Source organism: Triplophysa rosa, linkage group LG20 (assembly GCF_024868665.1).
Source record: "Triplophysa rosa linkage group LG20, Trosa_1v2, whole genome shotgun sequence".
In the NCBI taxonomy this organism is placed as follows: Eukaryota; Metazoa; Chordata; class Actinopteri; order Cypriniformes; family Nemacheilidae; genus Triplophysa; species Triplophysa rosa.
This window is the reverse complement of record NC_079909.1, coordinates 7,224,175-7,240,890: the sequence shown is the minus strand read 5'-3', so window position 1 is coordinate 7,240,890 and position 16,716 is coordinate 7,224,175. Positions and strand designations below refer to the sequence as shown.

General features: G+C 38.2%; 1 protein-coding gene across 2 annotated transcripts; it reads right to left on the bottom strand.

Moving 5' to 3' along the window:
• Nucleotides 1-171: 171 nt before the first annotated feature.
• On the bottom strand, nt 172-10,913 carry sgta (small glutamine rich tetratricopeptide repeat co-chaperone alpha). Of its 2 annotated transcripts, XM_057362349.1 has the most exons (13): nt 10,711-10,913; nt 10,013-10,158; nt 9,823-9,926; nt 9,635-9,722; nt 9,445-9,544; nt 9,196-9,300; nt 8,242-8,383; nt 6,386-6,448; nt 6,262-6,299; nt 6,000-6,158; nt 5,729-5,875; nt 4,236-5,008; nt 3,652-3,770 (listed from the first exon to the last, which is right to left on the bottom strand). In XM_057362349.1, exons 2-11 carry the CDS (start codon nt 10,110-10,112, stop codon nt 5,764-5,766), a joined length of 1,011 nt encoding a protein of 336 aa, XP_057218332.1. In that variant the 5' UTR covers nt 10,113-10,158; nt 10,711-10,913; the 3' UTR covers nt 3,652-3,770; nt 4,236-5,008; nt 5,729-5,763. The 2 variants fall into 2 exon arrangements, with proteins under 2 accessions (XP_057218333.1, XP_057218332.1); XM_057362350.1 differs by lacking the exons at nt 5,729-5,875; nt 6,000-6,158; nt 6,262-6,299; ... (6 more) ...; nt 10,013-10,158; nt 10,711-10,913 and adding an exon at nt 172-3,056 and having other exon boundaries at nt 3,448-3,770; nt 4,236-5,002.
• Between the last annotated feature and the right edge of the window lie 5,803 nt (nt 10,914-16,716).

Below are 16,716 nucleotides of genomic sequence, written 5' to 3'. Positions count from 1 at the left end.
GATGTGAGAATCATGTACTCACTCAGTGTTAATGGGTCAGGAGGAATTGTGTGCGTCAGATTATGTCACACTTTGGGTTGAAGGGTCAGACTGGTTACATGGTCATCTGGAACATCTCCAACCAGGCTATAGTAAATATAGGGCATCTATTCAAGAACTGAAAATCCAGCATTATGATTTAAATTGTTTTATTAAATTACATGATTGATTAACCGGCGTTTCTAAAGAACAGGTTTGCAGCACTTTTAAAAGATCACAGAGAAGACAAACTAATAAAAAGTCTTCATTTTCTGTCCGAAAAAAACTGGAATGGATTCCACTGATTTGGATTATTAGAGTTTTTTGTTGAATAGTATAAACATGTCAAACAAAAACAAAAGTCAGCTAACTGAAGATAAATTTTGGCTTAAAAAATGAAAGAGAAAAGAAAAACAACAACAGATTAATTCAAGGATATTGACACAGTCAAAGGTTGTTTAAATACACAATAAAAAGGTTCAGTTAGCTGAGATTCACTTTGGGTAAATTCAGTATTCGTGCTATTTTCATAACAATGCCCATCAACTTGCTACTAAGACTCTTCCTGACTTCTAGCATCATTCAAGCCATACATTTCAAGTGGACTACATTGAATAATTCCTTGTACTTTTACATAGGGGGGTAAAGTATGATTTATTTTGATGAAAAAAAATCGAAACGGAAACACACACAGATAATTGAAGCCTTAATGGGCGAATAATCAAACTGAATTAAAATGATAATTATGATGGCATACTGCACAACATAATCCACCATATAGTCAAAACTACATTTATTCAGACACCTTCAACATTTATGATCACAGTTGATTCACTATAGTTTAGAAAATGGTAATAAAATATGACAAGAACTCAAGAGTTAAACTGGGTCAGAACAAATTCATCTTGATAATGTCAGATAACTTTGATAGAAAGGTATGTAACGGATTAGAGCTGTCAGCTGTTAAATTTAAATCCACAATTAGATCATACCAATTTAGGGCAAACAATTACCAATCAATGCTTCATTTTGTTCAGTCTGTGGTGTTAAAAGGTTGCATTAGAAATAGAAAAAAAAAAGTGGTATCAATTTTACTGGTAGTCTACTGTATGAACAATATTTGGGTGTCACAGTTTACATTATTTTGCCATCTTCACTTATATAAATGAAGCGTCCTGCACCCACCAGTAAAAATATCAAAAATGATATCTGGTGTCTGAACAATTTTTGGTTTGACAGTATTCACAACAAACACAAATCTCTCAAACTCCATTTAAGACACTGCCCCCTGCTGTTACAAAAAAAACCACCCAAACTATTAAAGTCACCATGAAATCAAAGAGGAAAATTCCAAGTGTTTTACACAGTGTTGTAGTGATTATTATAAATGATTTATCCATGCACACCATTATGTATTTTTATTCATTTGCACTTGTAATCTTTAATCAAAAACATTAAGCTCCTCTCCGCCTCTCAACAACATCTCTTCACCACATGACGTAAGCAACAAAAAAAGGTATAGGACTATACTGACTGTCCAATGGCCAGGCATTTTTAGCCCTCCTTTGCCATGCCCAACTTACAACAAACCAATCAAAACGGGAAGGGCAAAATAAAGCCCCGCCCTACATTTTTTCTAATTTCAGAAGCCGTTACACACGGATATGTCACGACACGGAAAAGAAGTCAATCGCAACTTCCGTTTCATGGTGACTTCAAAGCTTCTATTTCCCCCAGTAAAGCTCTTCTATACGAAGCAACTTTCATAGTTATAAAAAATCTGCTTTAGTCCACACTGAATTTATTCTATACAAACTTCTCAAAGTTCTCAATCTCAATAACAACTTCATCTTTTTAGATTCACACCTCATCTTGAATTTATATTCCTAGGCAAATCATTTCAAACAGAACGTTTGACATTCCAAAAAAAAAAGACTTTTACAAGATCCACACAAACACTAACAGGAGAAAGAACGGATACAAAATGGAGTGGCAATGTTTTGTGTCTGTAACAGATGTACATCTTTTAACATCAGACCCTTTTATCAGAAACAGACTTTTTACAGCAGTTTCAGTCATTATATGTACTAATTCTGTTACACCCAAAAATGTTCAATCTGTTAAAATAATATAAAATGTACAGTAGTTTTATACCCTGTTGGGAATAAATAGTAATAAAAGGCTATACAGAATATCAATCATTTTACAGTAGATATACTGAACATGTTGATAATAACTGTTGGCAGTTAATGTTAAGTTAATGCTCTTGGAAATGTGTCTCAGTCTTTCAAACCTCTTCACCATTTGATAAAGATGAGCCCAGCTAGTATGCCATAGCCCACGATAAGAAAAAGCACCTTTAGCAGCCTGTCATGTTTATCCTCCAGCTCTCTCGAGAGAATCTCAAAAAACGTAATGAAAAGGAATGTGCCGGCTGCCAGGCCCTGGAGCACTACAGAGATAATACTTCCCGCCAAGTTCTGGGCCGTCTCAATACCCATGCCAATCCCGATGCCCAGAGGAATCATCAGACTCACTGTTACGCCCAGCTTAACAGCATCACGTATGGGCACTCCTGCCTTGGCTACATTAACCCCAAGAGCCACGGCCGCCAGAGTCTCGTGGATGGCCACTCCAATGAAGAGGCTTCCGAGCTTAGCCCCGTCTTCCTGAAGGCCCAGCGCGAGACCCTCGAAGACAGAGTGAGCAGAAAGCGCCAGCACAAGACTAGCTAACCTCAACGGGCCAGCACGCGTCAGATCTGAAGGGCTGAAGTTTCCGTGGTGATGAGAATGACGCTGGTGGGCTCCGGATGACCCACGAGGGGGTGTAATGAATGGGGTATCATACTCAGAATCGCTCCCCGCTTCCGAGCCACCTGCATTAAACGTCTCCAAGTCGATGAATGAAGGCTTCTCCTTGCGGAACGTAAGCACGGCCTGTTCCACAAATACTGTTAGAAAAAAGCCAAGCATCATCATGGTCTCCGCCAGCGGGTAGTCAGTGGACACGTTTAGCATTTTCAAGACTTCCGCCACCTGAAAGCAAACAAAGAAATCTGAGATTTGTTATGTGAAACTGAAATTTGACTCCTTAAACACTGTGGATTTCCTTATTGCAACTCAGGTTGTAAAACTGGATTTGACTGTAGGTATATAATTGGTTCCAAAACGAGATAACTCCGTTTTTATATTTTTTCAAAAATATTATTTTTTTATTGTGCATTCCAGTTAATATCAATCAAACTGCAGTTGGTTTGTTTTGATTTAATCCATAATAACTCAAAAAATACAGCTAACTAACACAATAAAAACATGGTTTTAGACATTTTTTAAAACGTTTTGGAAGGAAACTCTTCATATATTTGTGAATGTATGTATAAATTTATACAACTATGATTTTAAATAAAAATCTCGTTTCACAACATACCTTATCTCTAACCGCGGGTAAAAGGGCATTGAAGCAGGTGGCCAGGAAAACACCTCCTCCAAAAGAATTGCTGAACGAAACCACTTTTCTGTACCTGCCAAATTTATCAAACTCTGTCTGCATCACCCGAACAGGGATGAGGACCCCACCCAACATGAGGGCAAAGACCCCCAGCAGGCAAAGTATTTTGGCTACAGCAATCTCCATATTGAGGAGATGGGCTGCGATCCCGGTTCAGCAAACCATTACATGAAATAAATAACCTCTGGTGGTCTGTCTGCTCGAGTACAGGCAGCCTTGATGTTAGGTTATACGAAGCATCCCTGAAAAAAATAAAAAAGTCATTTTGTAGATAAAACGGTGTTTCTCCAATACAACCCATTAAAATGATCATGCTATGGTCGGTGTAACACATTTAGCATGCTAACTCTGATGAGCTGCTACGTTAGTTATTTAATATTTACCCATGTGTTTTATATGGTGCATAGATAAGAACAACACAATACAATACGTCACTGGACTTTAGACTAAATCCTGCAAATAAATAAATACAAATAATAAGTGAGATTTCATTTTAAATAGGCATATTTTCCGGAAACGTATTTATTAGCTCAAAGGCTAAGCTAACAAACGGAATATACATTTGCAAGACGTCTGCCAATAAAAGCGCGTCGAAGCTTTCTGAAGCTCAATTAAACAATAAAACGTTAGAGTATAATTATACAAATATCTTTTATATATAAAAGTTCATATAAGCATTATATACAAGTATTATTAAAGCGTTTTACCCGTGTTTGTGTCGATACTTCCTGCAACTGAAGCACCTGTTCAGTGACCGCGTCTCAAAACCTAGAGAGCTGCCTATCCAGACTACACTGCTGTGCATCACAGGACGTAAGGAATGCGACTGATCCCAGAACGCTCGACAATAAATAAATACACTTAAACTGTAGAAAGCACTCCTTTATACCACACGCACCAAATTCCCTTAAAGCAACACCAAAATATATACACTTCGTTTAACCCCAAACCATCACAAAACTAACTTTACAGGCAATTTTAACAAATTTCATTTCTTTAATAGTTGTAGGCATGAGCAGTTGTGAAACATTCAATCGCAGAGAACAGAAGTACATAAGTCCTATATGAAATCTGACATTTAATTGTCGATGTTGAGGTTGCACACGGTCCTTGTCAATGCTGTTCAGTTTTAGACACAAGACAGGTACAGGTGAATCACTGAGGTTTTAACACTGCAAATTTGCATGTATGTCCACGATGCTGTGATTCGATTACAATCACGATCCGGTACTCAGGAATATAGTGTTAACCTAGAGTGATATTTCAGTACGATTGATCAGACATCTGTCCTGCGCCCATACATGATGTGTAAATGTGTGCTCATGACTTCTCCCAACAGGTAGTGCTATGTGGGGTGGTGGGCACACATGCAGTTTTTATTGTGATGAATCAAATGTCTTATCCCTGGAGTTGTAGGAACAAGGTATATCTTAAAAAATAAAAAAGTAGCCCGTCTTCCCTAGGTCCACCAGGTCGAATTCTAAACAAAACAAGAAAAAAGGCGTTACGTTCTGAACATACTATATCCTCTATATCAGTATATAGGTAATAATCAACTTTTAACACAACTTAAAAGTTAAAGGGGTCATATGGCACGAACACGTGTTTTTCTGTGTCTTTGCTGTGTTATAAGTTGCACATGCATGTATTAGACACGTAATATAGCAAAAATTAAAGTGTCGGAAAAAAAAGATGCATTCTATCTAAAAGTGAATGCTCACCCAGACCTGCCTGAAACACCTCGTGTAACCACACCCCCACAAATCTACGTCAGTTGGTGGTATGATTTGACTAAGACCGCCCAAATGTATACGCAAGTAAGGTGGGCGTACCTGTCAGTACAATTGCTTTGGAACCTGATGTTCCAAATATGGGAAGAGGCGTTACATTTTCGTCACACGCTTGCAGTATTTGACCAATCACTACGCACTGGTTAACTGGCCAATCATAGCACACCTCGCTTCTCAGAGCAATGAGCTTTGTTAAAAATCTGCACGTTTCAGAGAGGCGGGGCAAAGTGGAGACACAAACACGCACGGTATGTGGAAAATACAGCGTTTTTGAACCTTAAATCGTGTTTACACGTGGCATTGCATCTAAAACAAACGATAATATTAGTTTTAGCCGTGTCACATGACCCCTTTAAAATGTGTCTATACTGTTCTGCATAAAACTTAATGCATTTAAACGTTTATTTTACTTTTACTGGATGATGTGTTGTACCACATGAAGTGGTCAGGGTTCTTCGCTGCCAGCACTGCTGGGAGGTCGACTGCGCATTTGGCTACGTAACTGCTCAATAAGCTCTGGGTTCTGCTGCTGCATTTGCTGTGCAAACTGTTGACCGCTGTCAAACGACAGAAAAACAGCAATGAAATCTCACAAATAAACCATAGACATAGATCAGTATGAAATATTCTGTTAGCCACTGACAAGAGCAAGCTAGCAGTGTATAAAGAAGGTGAATTTACGCCTGTATGAGTCCAGAGAGGTCAGTGGCACCTGCTCCTGCTCCGAGTCCAGGCCCGGGTCCGGGTCCGGGTTCAGGTCCAGGTGCAGGTCCAGCAGCTCCTCCGGGGGAGGTGGCACCTCCCATAGGAGCGTAGGGCCCGGATATCATACCTGACATCCTATGCACACAAAGTTTATCAATCAAGATTACTTAAGTCAATAATCATCTTTCTAACAAATTCATCAGTGTACAGTATATGTGTTTTAATCACGTATACTCACAGTTGCTGCACTTGTGGGTTGTTCATTAAATTAGATGCCTAAAGAAAGTGTAAGTGATTAGGTTGTACATATGTTGTTTCTATATGTTTTGCATAGCTGAACACAAGATGATTGGAGCTCTCACCATGTTCATAAAACCAGGATTACTCAGCAAACCAGCCAGGTCAACTCCACCCATACCCCCTGTCTGAAAAAGATAAAGGAACTCAATTAGCTTCACTACTTTCAAAATGACAAAAAAGCCTGTTATCAATGACTACGTTTACATGCACATCAATAATGCGATTATTTCCAATAATCAGAGCAAGGACTTAACATGTTTACATGGCATGAGAACACCTCTTTGCTCCCATTTACAGTACATTGAAGTTTTATTAGTCTGATTATTTGCTAATACACAGCACAAACGATGATCTCAGATACAGAAGTTGTGTATATATTAATCGTTTTAATATATTTGCATCAAATGCAAAACACCGTTATGTGGACGTATTTTATGGTTACTCGTCGCTGTGATAAATATATAGAAATATGATGGAAAATGTCTCCGCAACAGTGGTGTACGCTGTCATCGCGTTTGCGCTATTTCTGTATGAAATTAAGGAGCAGAGACTGCTGACTGCATGTTGTGTTGACGGTGAAACTTCAGACTGTCATGTTTACCATGAATTTGCGCTTAAGGTGCGAGACAGAAGCACATGCACACCTTGATCAGAGCAGCATAAATGCGATTAAGGTGTTTACATATTGCGATTAAAGGGGTCATATGACACGGCTAAAACGAATAGTATCGTTTGTTTTAGATGTAATGCAATGTGTATACACGATTTAAGGTTCAAAAACGCTGTATTTTCCACAAACCGTGCATGTTTGTACCTCCTCTTTGCCCCGCCTCTCTGAAGATTTTTTACAAAGCTCATCGCTCTGAAAAATGAGGTGTACTGATTGGCCAGTTAACCAGTACGTAGTGATGGATATGTAACACCTCTTACCATATTTGGAACATCAGGTTCCAAAGCAATTGTACTGACAGGTACACCCACCTTACTTGCGTATACATTTGGGCGGTCTTAGTCAAGTCATACCACGAACTGACATAGATTTGTGGGGGTGTGATTACACGAGGCGATTCAGGCAGGTCTGGGTGAGCATTCGCTTCTAGATAGAATGCATCTTTTGTTCACTTTAATTTTTGCAATTTTACGTGTGTAGTACATACATGGGCAACTTATAACTAGGGTTGGGAATCGTTTCAATTTTATCGATTCCGATTCCAATTCCGATTCTGCTTATCGATTTCGATTCTTATCGATTCCCAGTTTCGATTCCAGAAGTAAAACATTTAGATATCAACCTGTATGGTCATTTAGCCTGCTTATTGACTTGTTTGCAAAATATATTTATATATTTATGAGCAGCGTTTTTGTGTATATTTACACATAGAAACACCTTTTCTGATTTATTACAATTTGTATTATCATAGTTGAACTACATCATGGTTAAACTGCAGTTACTATAATGCAACTATGGTTAATTTGTGATTCCTGTGCTTTAATGCAAATTCTATAGCTAAACTATGCTTACTATAGTAAAAAAATCATGCAACGCATGTACTTTTCTAAAAAAATGCACATAGGAATTGATGAGAGGAATTCAAATTTTAATCTCAAGTATCCGATTCCTATTCCTTTCGATTCCGATCCGATTCCTAGCCTTTCGATTCCGATTCCAAATTGGAATTGATTTTCGATTCCCAACCCTACTTATAACACACCAAAAACATGTATTCGCACCATATGACACCTTTAAAACCGGCGTACACTACATAAGTTACTTCGATTATGAGCTTAGTCACATTATTTAAATCTAATGATTGCGTTTACATGAGGTAAAGTGTAATTGCAATATTGCCAAAAATCCTTTTATAATCGCATTTTGAGGGTGCATGTAAACATAGTCACTGTGGTTCTGTAAACTCACTGGGCTGGACTGTGTGTCCTTCATTTTCTGTTCTGCTATTAGCAGGTTGTCTTTGTAAGTGCCATTGTCAGGATCCAGCTCCAATGCTTTTTGGTAGAAGCTCACGGCCTCCGAGTACTTGTTTAAACTCGCAAGAGCAAGCCTTGTTTTTTTACAGAAAACAACAGGAAAAAGTCAACAGAAGTCAATACCACTTTATGCAAGATGAACAGATCTATGAACTGGAGCGAGCTCTGACTTTCCACTGACTTGACTTTGACCTGAAATGAATGTTAAGGCTAAATAAACAACTGCCCTTGAACACTTTCCATAAAGCTATAAATAAAACCTGATATATAGTTTTTCGAATACCGGAATACCAGAGTACCCCGTTTAAAGGGATTTTTCAGAGGCAAAACAAAAATTTCCCCACTATCCCTCTGCTGCACGTGAACCTGAGGCTTGTTTTTCCGGCAAATGACGCAGGCGTGTCATAAGTTCCGTTGACAAACGCTGCATTTTTTGTTTTGTTCCAATAGGATGCCATCTCCTCTGCACGGGAGCTTTCGTCACCGTCATTTGTCGGAAAAACAAGCCTCAGGTTCACGCGCAGCCGAGGGATAACGGAAGCTAGACATCAACATTAATAGCGCTGTCAATATGGATATTTCTCTTAAACAAACGCATCGATTCGCTTCAGAAGACCTTTGTTAAGACCACGGAGCCCTGTCGAGCCGTTCTTTGATCGATGGATGCACTTTTTGGAGCTTCAAAAAATCCATTCTATTCTTCCGCTTGGAAGTAAAATGATACGTGGTATTATAACTCCGACTGCATTATTCTTCAAGAAGAAAGTCATATTCAGTCAGGATGCCTTGAGGGTGAGTAAAACATGGGTAAATTTTGTTTTGCCTCTGAAATATCCCTTTAATGCCTCCTCAGGAAAAACATTATTATGATTGATATCAAATTTACCCCATGCGTCCGTATGCTTTACTGTAGTTTGGATCAATCCCAATGGCACGATCACAGTCTTGAACAGCTCCAGCATAGTTTCCCAGTTTGCTGTTGGCTGCAGCTCTAAATGCAACAAAACAATGACTTTTTACCAAGCGAACAATTGATATTTTTACTCAACACTACTTAAGTTGAGTCCCATATGAAACAGTGTTTCTGATTTACCACACTTTGCTGCATTTAAGATGTTTTCATGATAGTGTTTACCTGTTGCAATAGTACACTGCATTTTGAGGATTAAGCTGGATGGCTTTAGAGTAAAACTCCACGGCTGCGCTAAAGTTTTCTACCCTCATCTGATCATTGCCTGTGAAAACACACACGCACAGCTTTGGTCAAGAGGACTGCGTGAAACATCGTCAACCGTAAGACCAATATGAAGGTGTAATGGTAATACCTTCGGTTTTAAGACGTTCAGCCTCTGCTAACTGCTCCGCCGTAGGTGAAGCACTGGACGAACTGGTGTTGACTTGTGGTGCACCTGTCTGATACATATATGAACATCTTGATGTAATCACATTCTGTGTTATGAAGGAACAGTCAACATGGTTCACACAAGGCCGGCATTGTAAAAACAACTTTTACCTCTTTTGTTGCGGATGCAAATATCTCTGGCAGAGTTTGACTGACTGCTAAGCTCTGGTCTTCCACAGACACACCAAAGGCTGTCTCCAGGCACTGGATGGCGACTAGAAAGGTGGATGAATAGGGACCCGTTCATTACAAACCAACACCATAACAGTGTCCAGAAATGACTCTTGCAGTCAGTTTTTACCTTCTAAGCTTTCTTGAGCATCTGATGACAGACTTCCAGAGGACATCTGATCATGAAGAAACTGGATTATAGAGAACGCGAGACGCTTTGTGTCTGCCATTCTGTACTGAGGCTTAAACCTCACCAAATAAAAATGTGAAGGAAACCTGAAAGACAGATATCAGTATTGTTGTTAATACATAATACAACGTTACAGGAAATCAGTATCAAAACTGTTTGCAGTTCATGTAAACCTTTAAAATGATACAGTTTACATGCTACAGGACATTTAGTGTATCAATCAGCATTTAATTGGAATTAATGGTTAACATCAACTGTTCATATTAGTCAGTTTAGGTGCACAAGCTAAACGCTACTCTGACAATAATATATGAACAACCTAATGTAATGTAAACAATGACGTGAAGCAATGAGAAACTGTTCTTTATGGGCAAATATGCTCAAAAAGCCCACAAAAGAGGTTATTCATGACAGAACATTCTAGCACACAGTGGATGTTAGCTTATGCTAACAGTTTCCATTGGTTTACAGCGTGTGTGCTTATTCAGCTACCATTAGCTTCAGTTCGCTCGTCTGTTTAAACATAATAAGAAGAATGAACACGCATTACCTGCCACTTAATACTTTACACTAGAATCATGCCGAAATTTAATTGGTTGTATATTATGAATAAAACGTGTCTGTAGGTTTACACTCACCACTTGTCCACACTCAATGATTTCTAGTAGCCACTAGCCAGTAAAGTGTGACGATTCACGTGCGCGCGCATCTGCGTGCCGTAGAGCCCATTACGTCATGAGCTGTGTCCTTGTGTCCTCCATAGGTATCATCCTCTAAAGGATGCGGTATACGGATGATTCTCAATTTAGAATTAAACGAGATGTCCTTCGTAGGACATACTGGAAGAAAAGGAAACAGGAAGTACCACGTTGCTATGACAACACGTTGCACTCGCACATCTGTCAAATTAATTAAAATGATTTCTACATTATTTAAGAGGTAAAAAGTTGGTTACTTTCTACCCTAAACAATGCCAAAAGAGTTAAACAAATATACAATGTTTGCCTTACTGTTTCAAAACGTTTAAAAATCACTAAACACTTGTAAACCTATTTACTACATATGCCTGTTGAGATGAAAAAAAAACGTGACACAAATTGTAAACTGTTAACATTTAAACACCACATTTTGATTGAATGTGCAGCTGTTGCCGTTTATTCAAATAACAGACGTTGGCCGACGCAAAGAATTGTGGGTTATCTCCTGCAACGAAGGATACAGCTCATGTATCCTCCGAATTCCTGTCAAAGAAGGTCGCATTTGAAGGGTGCCTACGGAGAGTCCTACCTGCTTTTATGAAACGAGACAGCCTCGATGACGTAGCAGCCTTCGAATGAGACCTGGAGGACGCAGCCTTACGAAATGAGACAGCCATGATCTGGGTAAATACCAAGGTTTCAAAGTGATAACATAAACAAAAATTCAACAAATCGTTTATTTAATACAATTATTATACAGTGTTGTGTTCTGTGTAGTTGCAGTTTACGGCTGCACCACATAGGGGAAAAAGGCTAGATGAGACCGACGTGACTATGGATTAACATAGCTGACCAAATTAAAATGTATTTTTATATTGCATAACAGTAATCAAAGCTGCATCAGTCAAATAATAAATACAAGCGTAAGCAGGCCCGTTTAAGGAGGTCCGTATAACCCCGCGACTGAAGAAACACTGCCAGGAAACTACAGACCAGTATCGCTCCTCCCCTTCATTGCAAAAACCCTTGAGCTTGTGGTAGCTGACCAGCTCTCCTCATTTCTCACACAGAACAACCTCTTGGACAGCAACCAGTGAGACTGCACTGCTCTCAGTCAACGAAGCCCTGATACTGGCAAGGGCGGCCTCTCTGTCATCTGCACTCAACCTCCTGGATCTATCTGACGCTTTCGACACTGTCAACCACCACATCCTCCTATCGACCCTCAAGATTATGGGTGTCTCTGGAACAGCGCTATGGTGGTTCGAGTCTTACCTCTCGGATAGGTCATTCAGAGTATCCTGGAGAGGTGAGGTCTCTGAGTCCCAGCATCTCAGTACAGGGGTACCCCATGGCTCAGTTCTTGGACCGCTGCTCTTCTCCATGTACACGATGTCCTTAGGTTCTGTCGTTCGGAAACATGACTTTTCCTATCACTGCTATGTGGATGACACACAGCTCCACCTGTCATTTCAGCCTAATGATCTGACGGTTTCTGCGCCCATCTCAACATGCCTGAATGACATTTCACTCTGGATGAAGGACCATTACCTGCAGCTGAACCTTGCAAAAACTGAACTGCTTGTGATCCCGGCTGACCGAAGACTCAGCACGACCTTTCCAACCAACTAGTTTCATCAACCATTACTCCTTCCAGAACGGCCAGAAACCTGAGAGTGGTAATTGATGATCAGCTGAACTTCACAGATCATGTTGCCAGCACCACCCGGTCCTGTAGATTCATCCTCTACAACATTAGGAGAATTAGACCTTTCCTGTCTAGGCTCTTGTCCTGTCCAGACTGGACTATTGCAATGCTGGCTGGTCTTCCAGCTTGTACAACCAGACCTCTTCAGATGATCCAGAATGCAGCGGCAAGAATGGTCTTCAACAAGCCGAAGAGAGTGCACGTCACTCCTCTCTTCGTTAGGTTGCACTGGCTCCCTACAGTCCCTCGCATCCAATTCAAATCTCTGCTCTTGGCCTACAAAACCACCTCTGGTTCGGCACCCCCATATCTTCACTCGCTAATTCAGACTTATGTACCCGCCCGATCCCTGTGCTCTGCAATCGAACAACATCTTGTGGTGCCGTCCCACAAAGGGAAAAAATCACTCTCACACACTTTCTCCGGATGTGTTCCACGACTCTGGAACGATCTCCCTCTTGCCACAAGATCAGCGGATTCTGTAGTTGTCTTTAAGAATCGGCTAAAAACACACATCTTCCGTCAACATCTGACCCATTAATACAGTCTTCTACATCTTTTCTACATTCCTATCCCACCCCCCCCCAAAAAAAAACAACTTTAGCTTCGTATACTGTGGTAGGCAAACTGAGACCAGTTTTACTGCACCAATGCATTGTTGTTCTTTTGTTGCACAGATTGCTTCTATTGTTTTCCCCTACTTTGTAAGTCACTTTGGATAAAAGCGTCTGCTAAATGACTAAATGTAAAATGTAAATGTAAACAAAAGTTACATTGATTATATACATATTGCATGTTACGTTTATATTTCTTTTCAATTTAAAAGTAAAGTTACAATATTTATTTATATTATAATCTGCGCAACCGAGCCGTTGCCTTTCTTTGATGACGTTGCAGGGCATTCCAATTGAGCGTTTTTTTGTCAGCAAAGTCCACTTCAATGGATATCCCATGCTCAGGGAGTAGGGAGCAGTGAACATTGCGTAGGAACCCTATCAAATGGAACGCAGCTACGGTCTATATAAATGACTGGATAGCTCATGTCTTTAAGATACCGTGCCACCATGTTGGTATGCCCAAACGTTCTATTAAATTAATAGGGAGTTATCACATATTAGTGATAAAACAGTAACTTACCAGCCCCTTTTTTATATCTAAAGTCTCACAACGCAAATGTCTTAAGCATGTGAATGGTCAATTATTTAAAGTCGGGAATTTTCCCATCTTATTAGATATAGAGTGAGTTACATTCATTTTCATTAGCGTACATATCAGATTAGCAGACTAACGAGACACCTCAACATATACATCCTGTATTTATCTATTTAGATAAGCACATTTGTCATATGTTCTTTAAGTCATGAAGCTTTATTTCTAAACATTTACGCTCACTTAGATACATTTATTTATTTTATTTTATTTTATTTAACCAGGAAAGCCTCTCTGAGATTAAAAATCTCTTTCACAGGAGTGCCCTGGCCAAGATGAGCAGCAGTACAATCAGTTTCGAACACAAAATTACACAACAACACATCACAAAACTTCACACTAAAAACAATTACACATCATTGAATCATCTTCCAGTTTACGAATAAACCCTTTAAAATGTCCCAAAGACACCAAATTTAGCTATTTAAATTTTGATTGAAGAAAATTCCAATCAAATGAAGTTGTATACATAAAAGCTTTTTTTCCTAGCTCAGTTCGAGCAAATGGCACAGAAAGAGTGTAACAATTATGAGAACGTAGGGAGTATTCCCAACATTTTTTCCGTTGAATAAAACCACAGAGATATGACGGCAACAACCCTAAAATGGATTTGTAAATCAAAACGTACCAATGCATTTTTCTTCTTGTGGACAAAGAAGGCCAGCCCACTCCAAAGTGCAATGATGGGTTAATGGCTTACAATCCGATATAAATCTTAGGGCACCATGACAAATAACATCCAAAGAAGAGAGAGGAAAAGATGGAGCAAACTGGTACACACTACATCACCATAGTCGAGCACAGACAAAAAAGTAGCAGAGACTAATTTCTTTCTTAAAGATAAACAAAACTTGTTTCTGAAGTAAAAACCAAGCTTGATTTTTTCTTTTTTTCTTTAGTTGAGTAACGTGAGAACTAAAAGATAGTGTGTCATCAACATTGATTTCTATACACCACTATTCTGCCCAAAATAAACATTGGAAAAAACATCAGAAGTAACAATTAATTTAAACACACATGTGAATTAAAAACTTATCGCGCCCCTAATAAGCTGAAAAACAGGTTACTTTTGATCGTCATTTTGACTGTAAATCAATGGCGCTCACTGTCAGTTGGGCATACCAAGATGGCGGCGCGATCGCTTCAGTGGCTTCACCTCCTGCCGTTGGTTTTGCGTTCTAGGCCCAATCCAGTCATTTTATATAGATCAGTGGTAAATACCAAGGCAGAAGGTTGATCTAGATCATTTTTTCCTGGCCTTTCTTTATTTGTTAATGATCATACTTTTAAAGAAATTAATAAGCTGCTGGTTATTTTTTGTTGGAAAAATAAACACCACCATTTAAAAAAAAGATGTGTTAGCAGGAAAGAAATCTGAAGGAGGATTGGAAATGCTAGATTAGATATAAATAGTACTTTCAAGATTAACTGGATAAAATAGTGTATTGCTGATCCTGATTCAATTTGTTTCTTTATTCTAAACAACGTTTCTAAGAAAGTGGGTGGACTTGATTTTCTTGAAATTAGCCTAGCAGTAAAGTTATATAATTTCCAGGCTAGCACTTAGCCTGGAAAATGTGCTTTGTGCATAATTTTCTCCTCATAGAATGATACATTTGAATAATGAATTGATTACTGTTAATAATACGTTTTTTGGGGGGGGGGAATTGTTGGATTATGGGAGAAGTTATGTGGGTGATTTATTTTATTCAAATTTTGAAATTTATACTTATGATTCTTTTTAGTCTAAGTTCAAGAATTTTCTACTGTATTCCCTTTGGACTTGCTAACTTCATGCTAGTCATTTGACATATAAAGTTCAAAATAAAGATCGTAATTTCCTTATAAATGTAAAAAGTATTTTGGATAAAAAATGTACAAATAAAGATATTAAACAAGTATTTCATGAAAAAAAAGAAAGTTATTCCAAGAGGGAAATTTTATTGGAATGCTATCATTCATGATATTTATTGGAGAAATACATGGTTGCTACCTTATAGATTTTGTATTTCAAATAAGGTAAGAGAAATTCATCTAAAGATTTTACACAAATATATCAAACCAATATTTTACTTTCTACACTTTGGGATATTGGAAAAGAATGCTCTTTTTGTGAGTTCTGAGGAGTCTCTTTATTTTTTTATTTGTTGATTGTCCGAAGGTTCTATTATTTTAGGGAAATTGATTTTATGTTGTTTCTACAAAAATTGGTTCAATGATAACATTCGATTTGAAAGCAATATATTTTGTTATTATGAACATAAAGAAAAAACATTGACAATCTTGTCAATTTTTATCCTAAATGGCAAATTTTTTATTCATAAATTTCGACTGTCTAAATCTCCACCTTTATACAAAGTATTCTCTAACTAACTTACTCTTTGATCGAAGTCTCTAAAAATGGTAAAAAATCTAAAAGGTACATCTATTGTAAATTACTATGAGTCTGTATTTGGCATATTGTGAATGTATTTATTTTTGGTTGTTTTTTGTTTTGTTTTGTTTTTTTACTTTATCTTTGGAGCATCTATTTATTGCCAATTCTTTTGTATTTTGTATTGTTATTCTACACTTTTTGGAAGGTGCAGTTGTTTCTTGTTCAATTCAATAATAAAAAAGGGCTGGCGGGCCACTGACAGGGGCAAATGACGTGTAGTTTCTGAAAACATTACATCTAAATGAAATCTTACGAGATGCATAATTATGTAGCCTAACTTGTTATGTGCTCAGGCTATAGCTTTACCTTTTAAAGTTGAACCTTACGTCGGGACTTACAGTAATAAAAAGTGCTTTATGTTATTTATGATAACTATTAAACTTTTAACAGATTCATTGAAAATATAGAATGATTTTAAAATGAAAACCAGCTGTTAGTTTAAAAAGGTAGCACTAGAGGGCAGCACATTTTACCTTATGGGATTTCCTTGTTGAGGAAAATACATAGAAATTCCAATGGTTTCTATTACAAATACCATTATGAACCATCAGCTGTTCAACTATTAAAGCCATTGCAAAATTTCTTTATGTAA

Excerpts from the sequence above, each read along its gene's own strand:
- sgta (XM_057362349.1), bottom strand. The coding sequence starts at position 10,112 with ATGGCAGACACAAAGCGTCTCGCGTTCTCTATAATCCAGTTTCTTCAT. Across the intron at positions 9,723-9,822 it reads TTGCATCCGCAACAAAAGAG|ACAGGTGCACCACAAGTCAA; the intron begins GTAAAAGTTGTT and ends TATATGTATCAG. Across the intron at positions 5,876-5,999 it reads CTCTCTGGACTCATACAGGC|CGGTCAACAGTTTGCACAGC; the intron begins GTAAATTCACCT and ends GTCGTTTGACAG.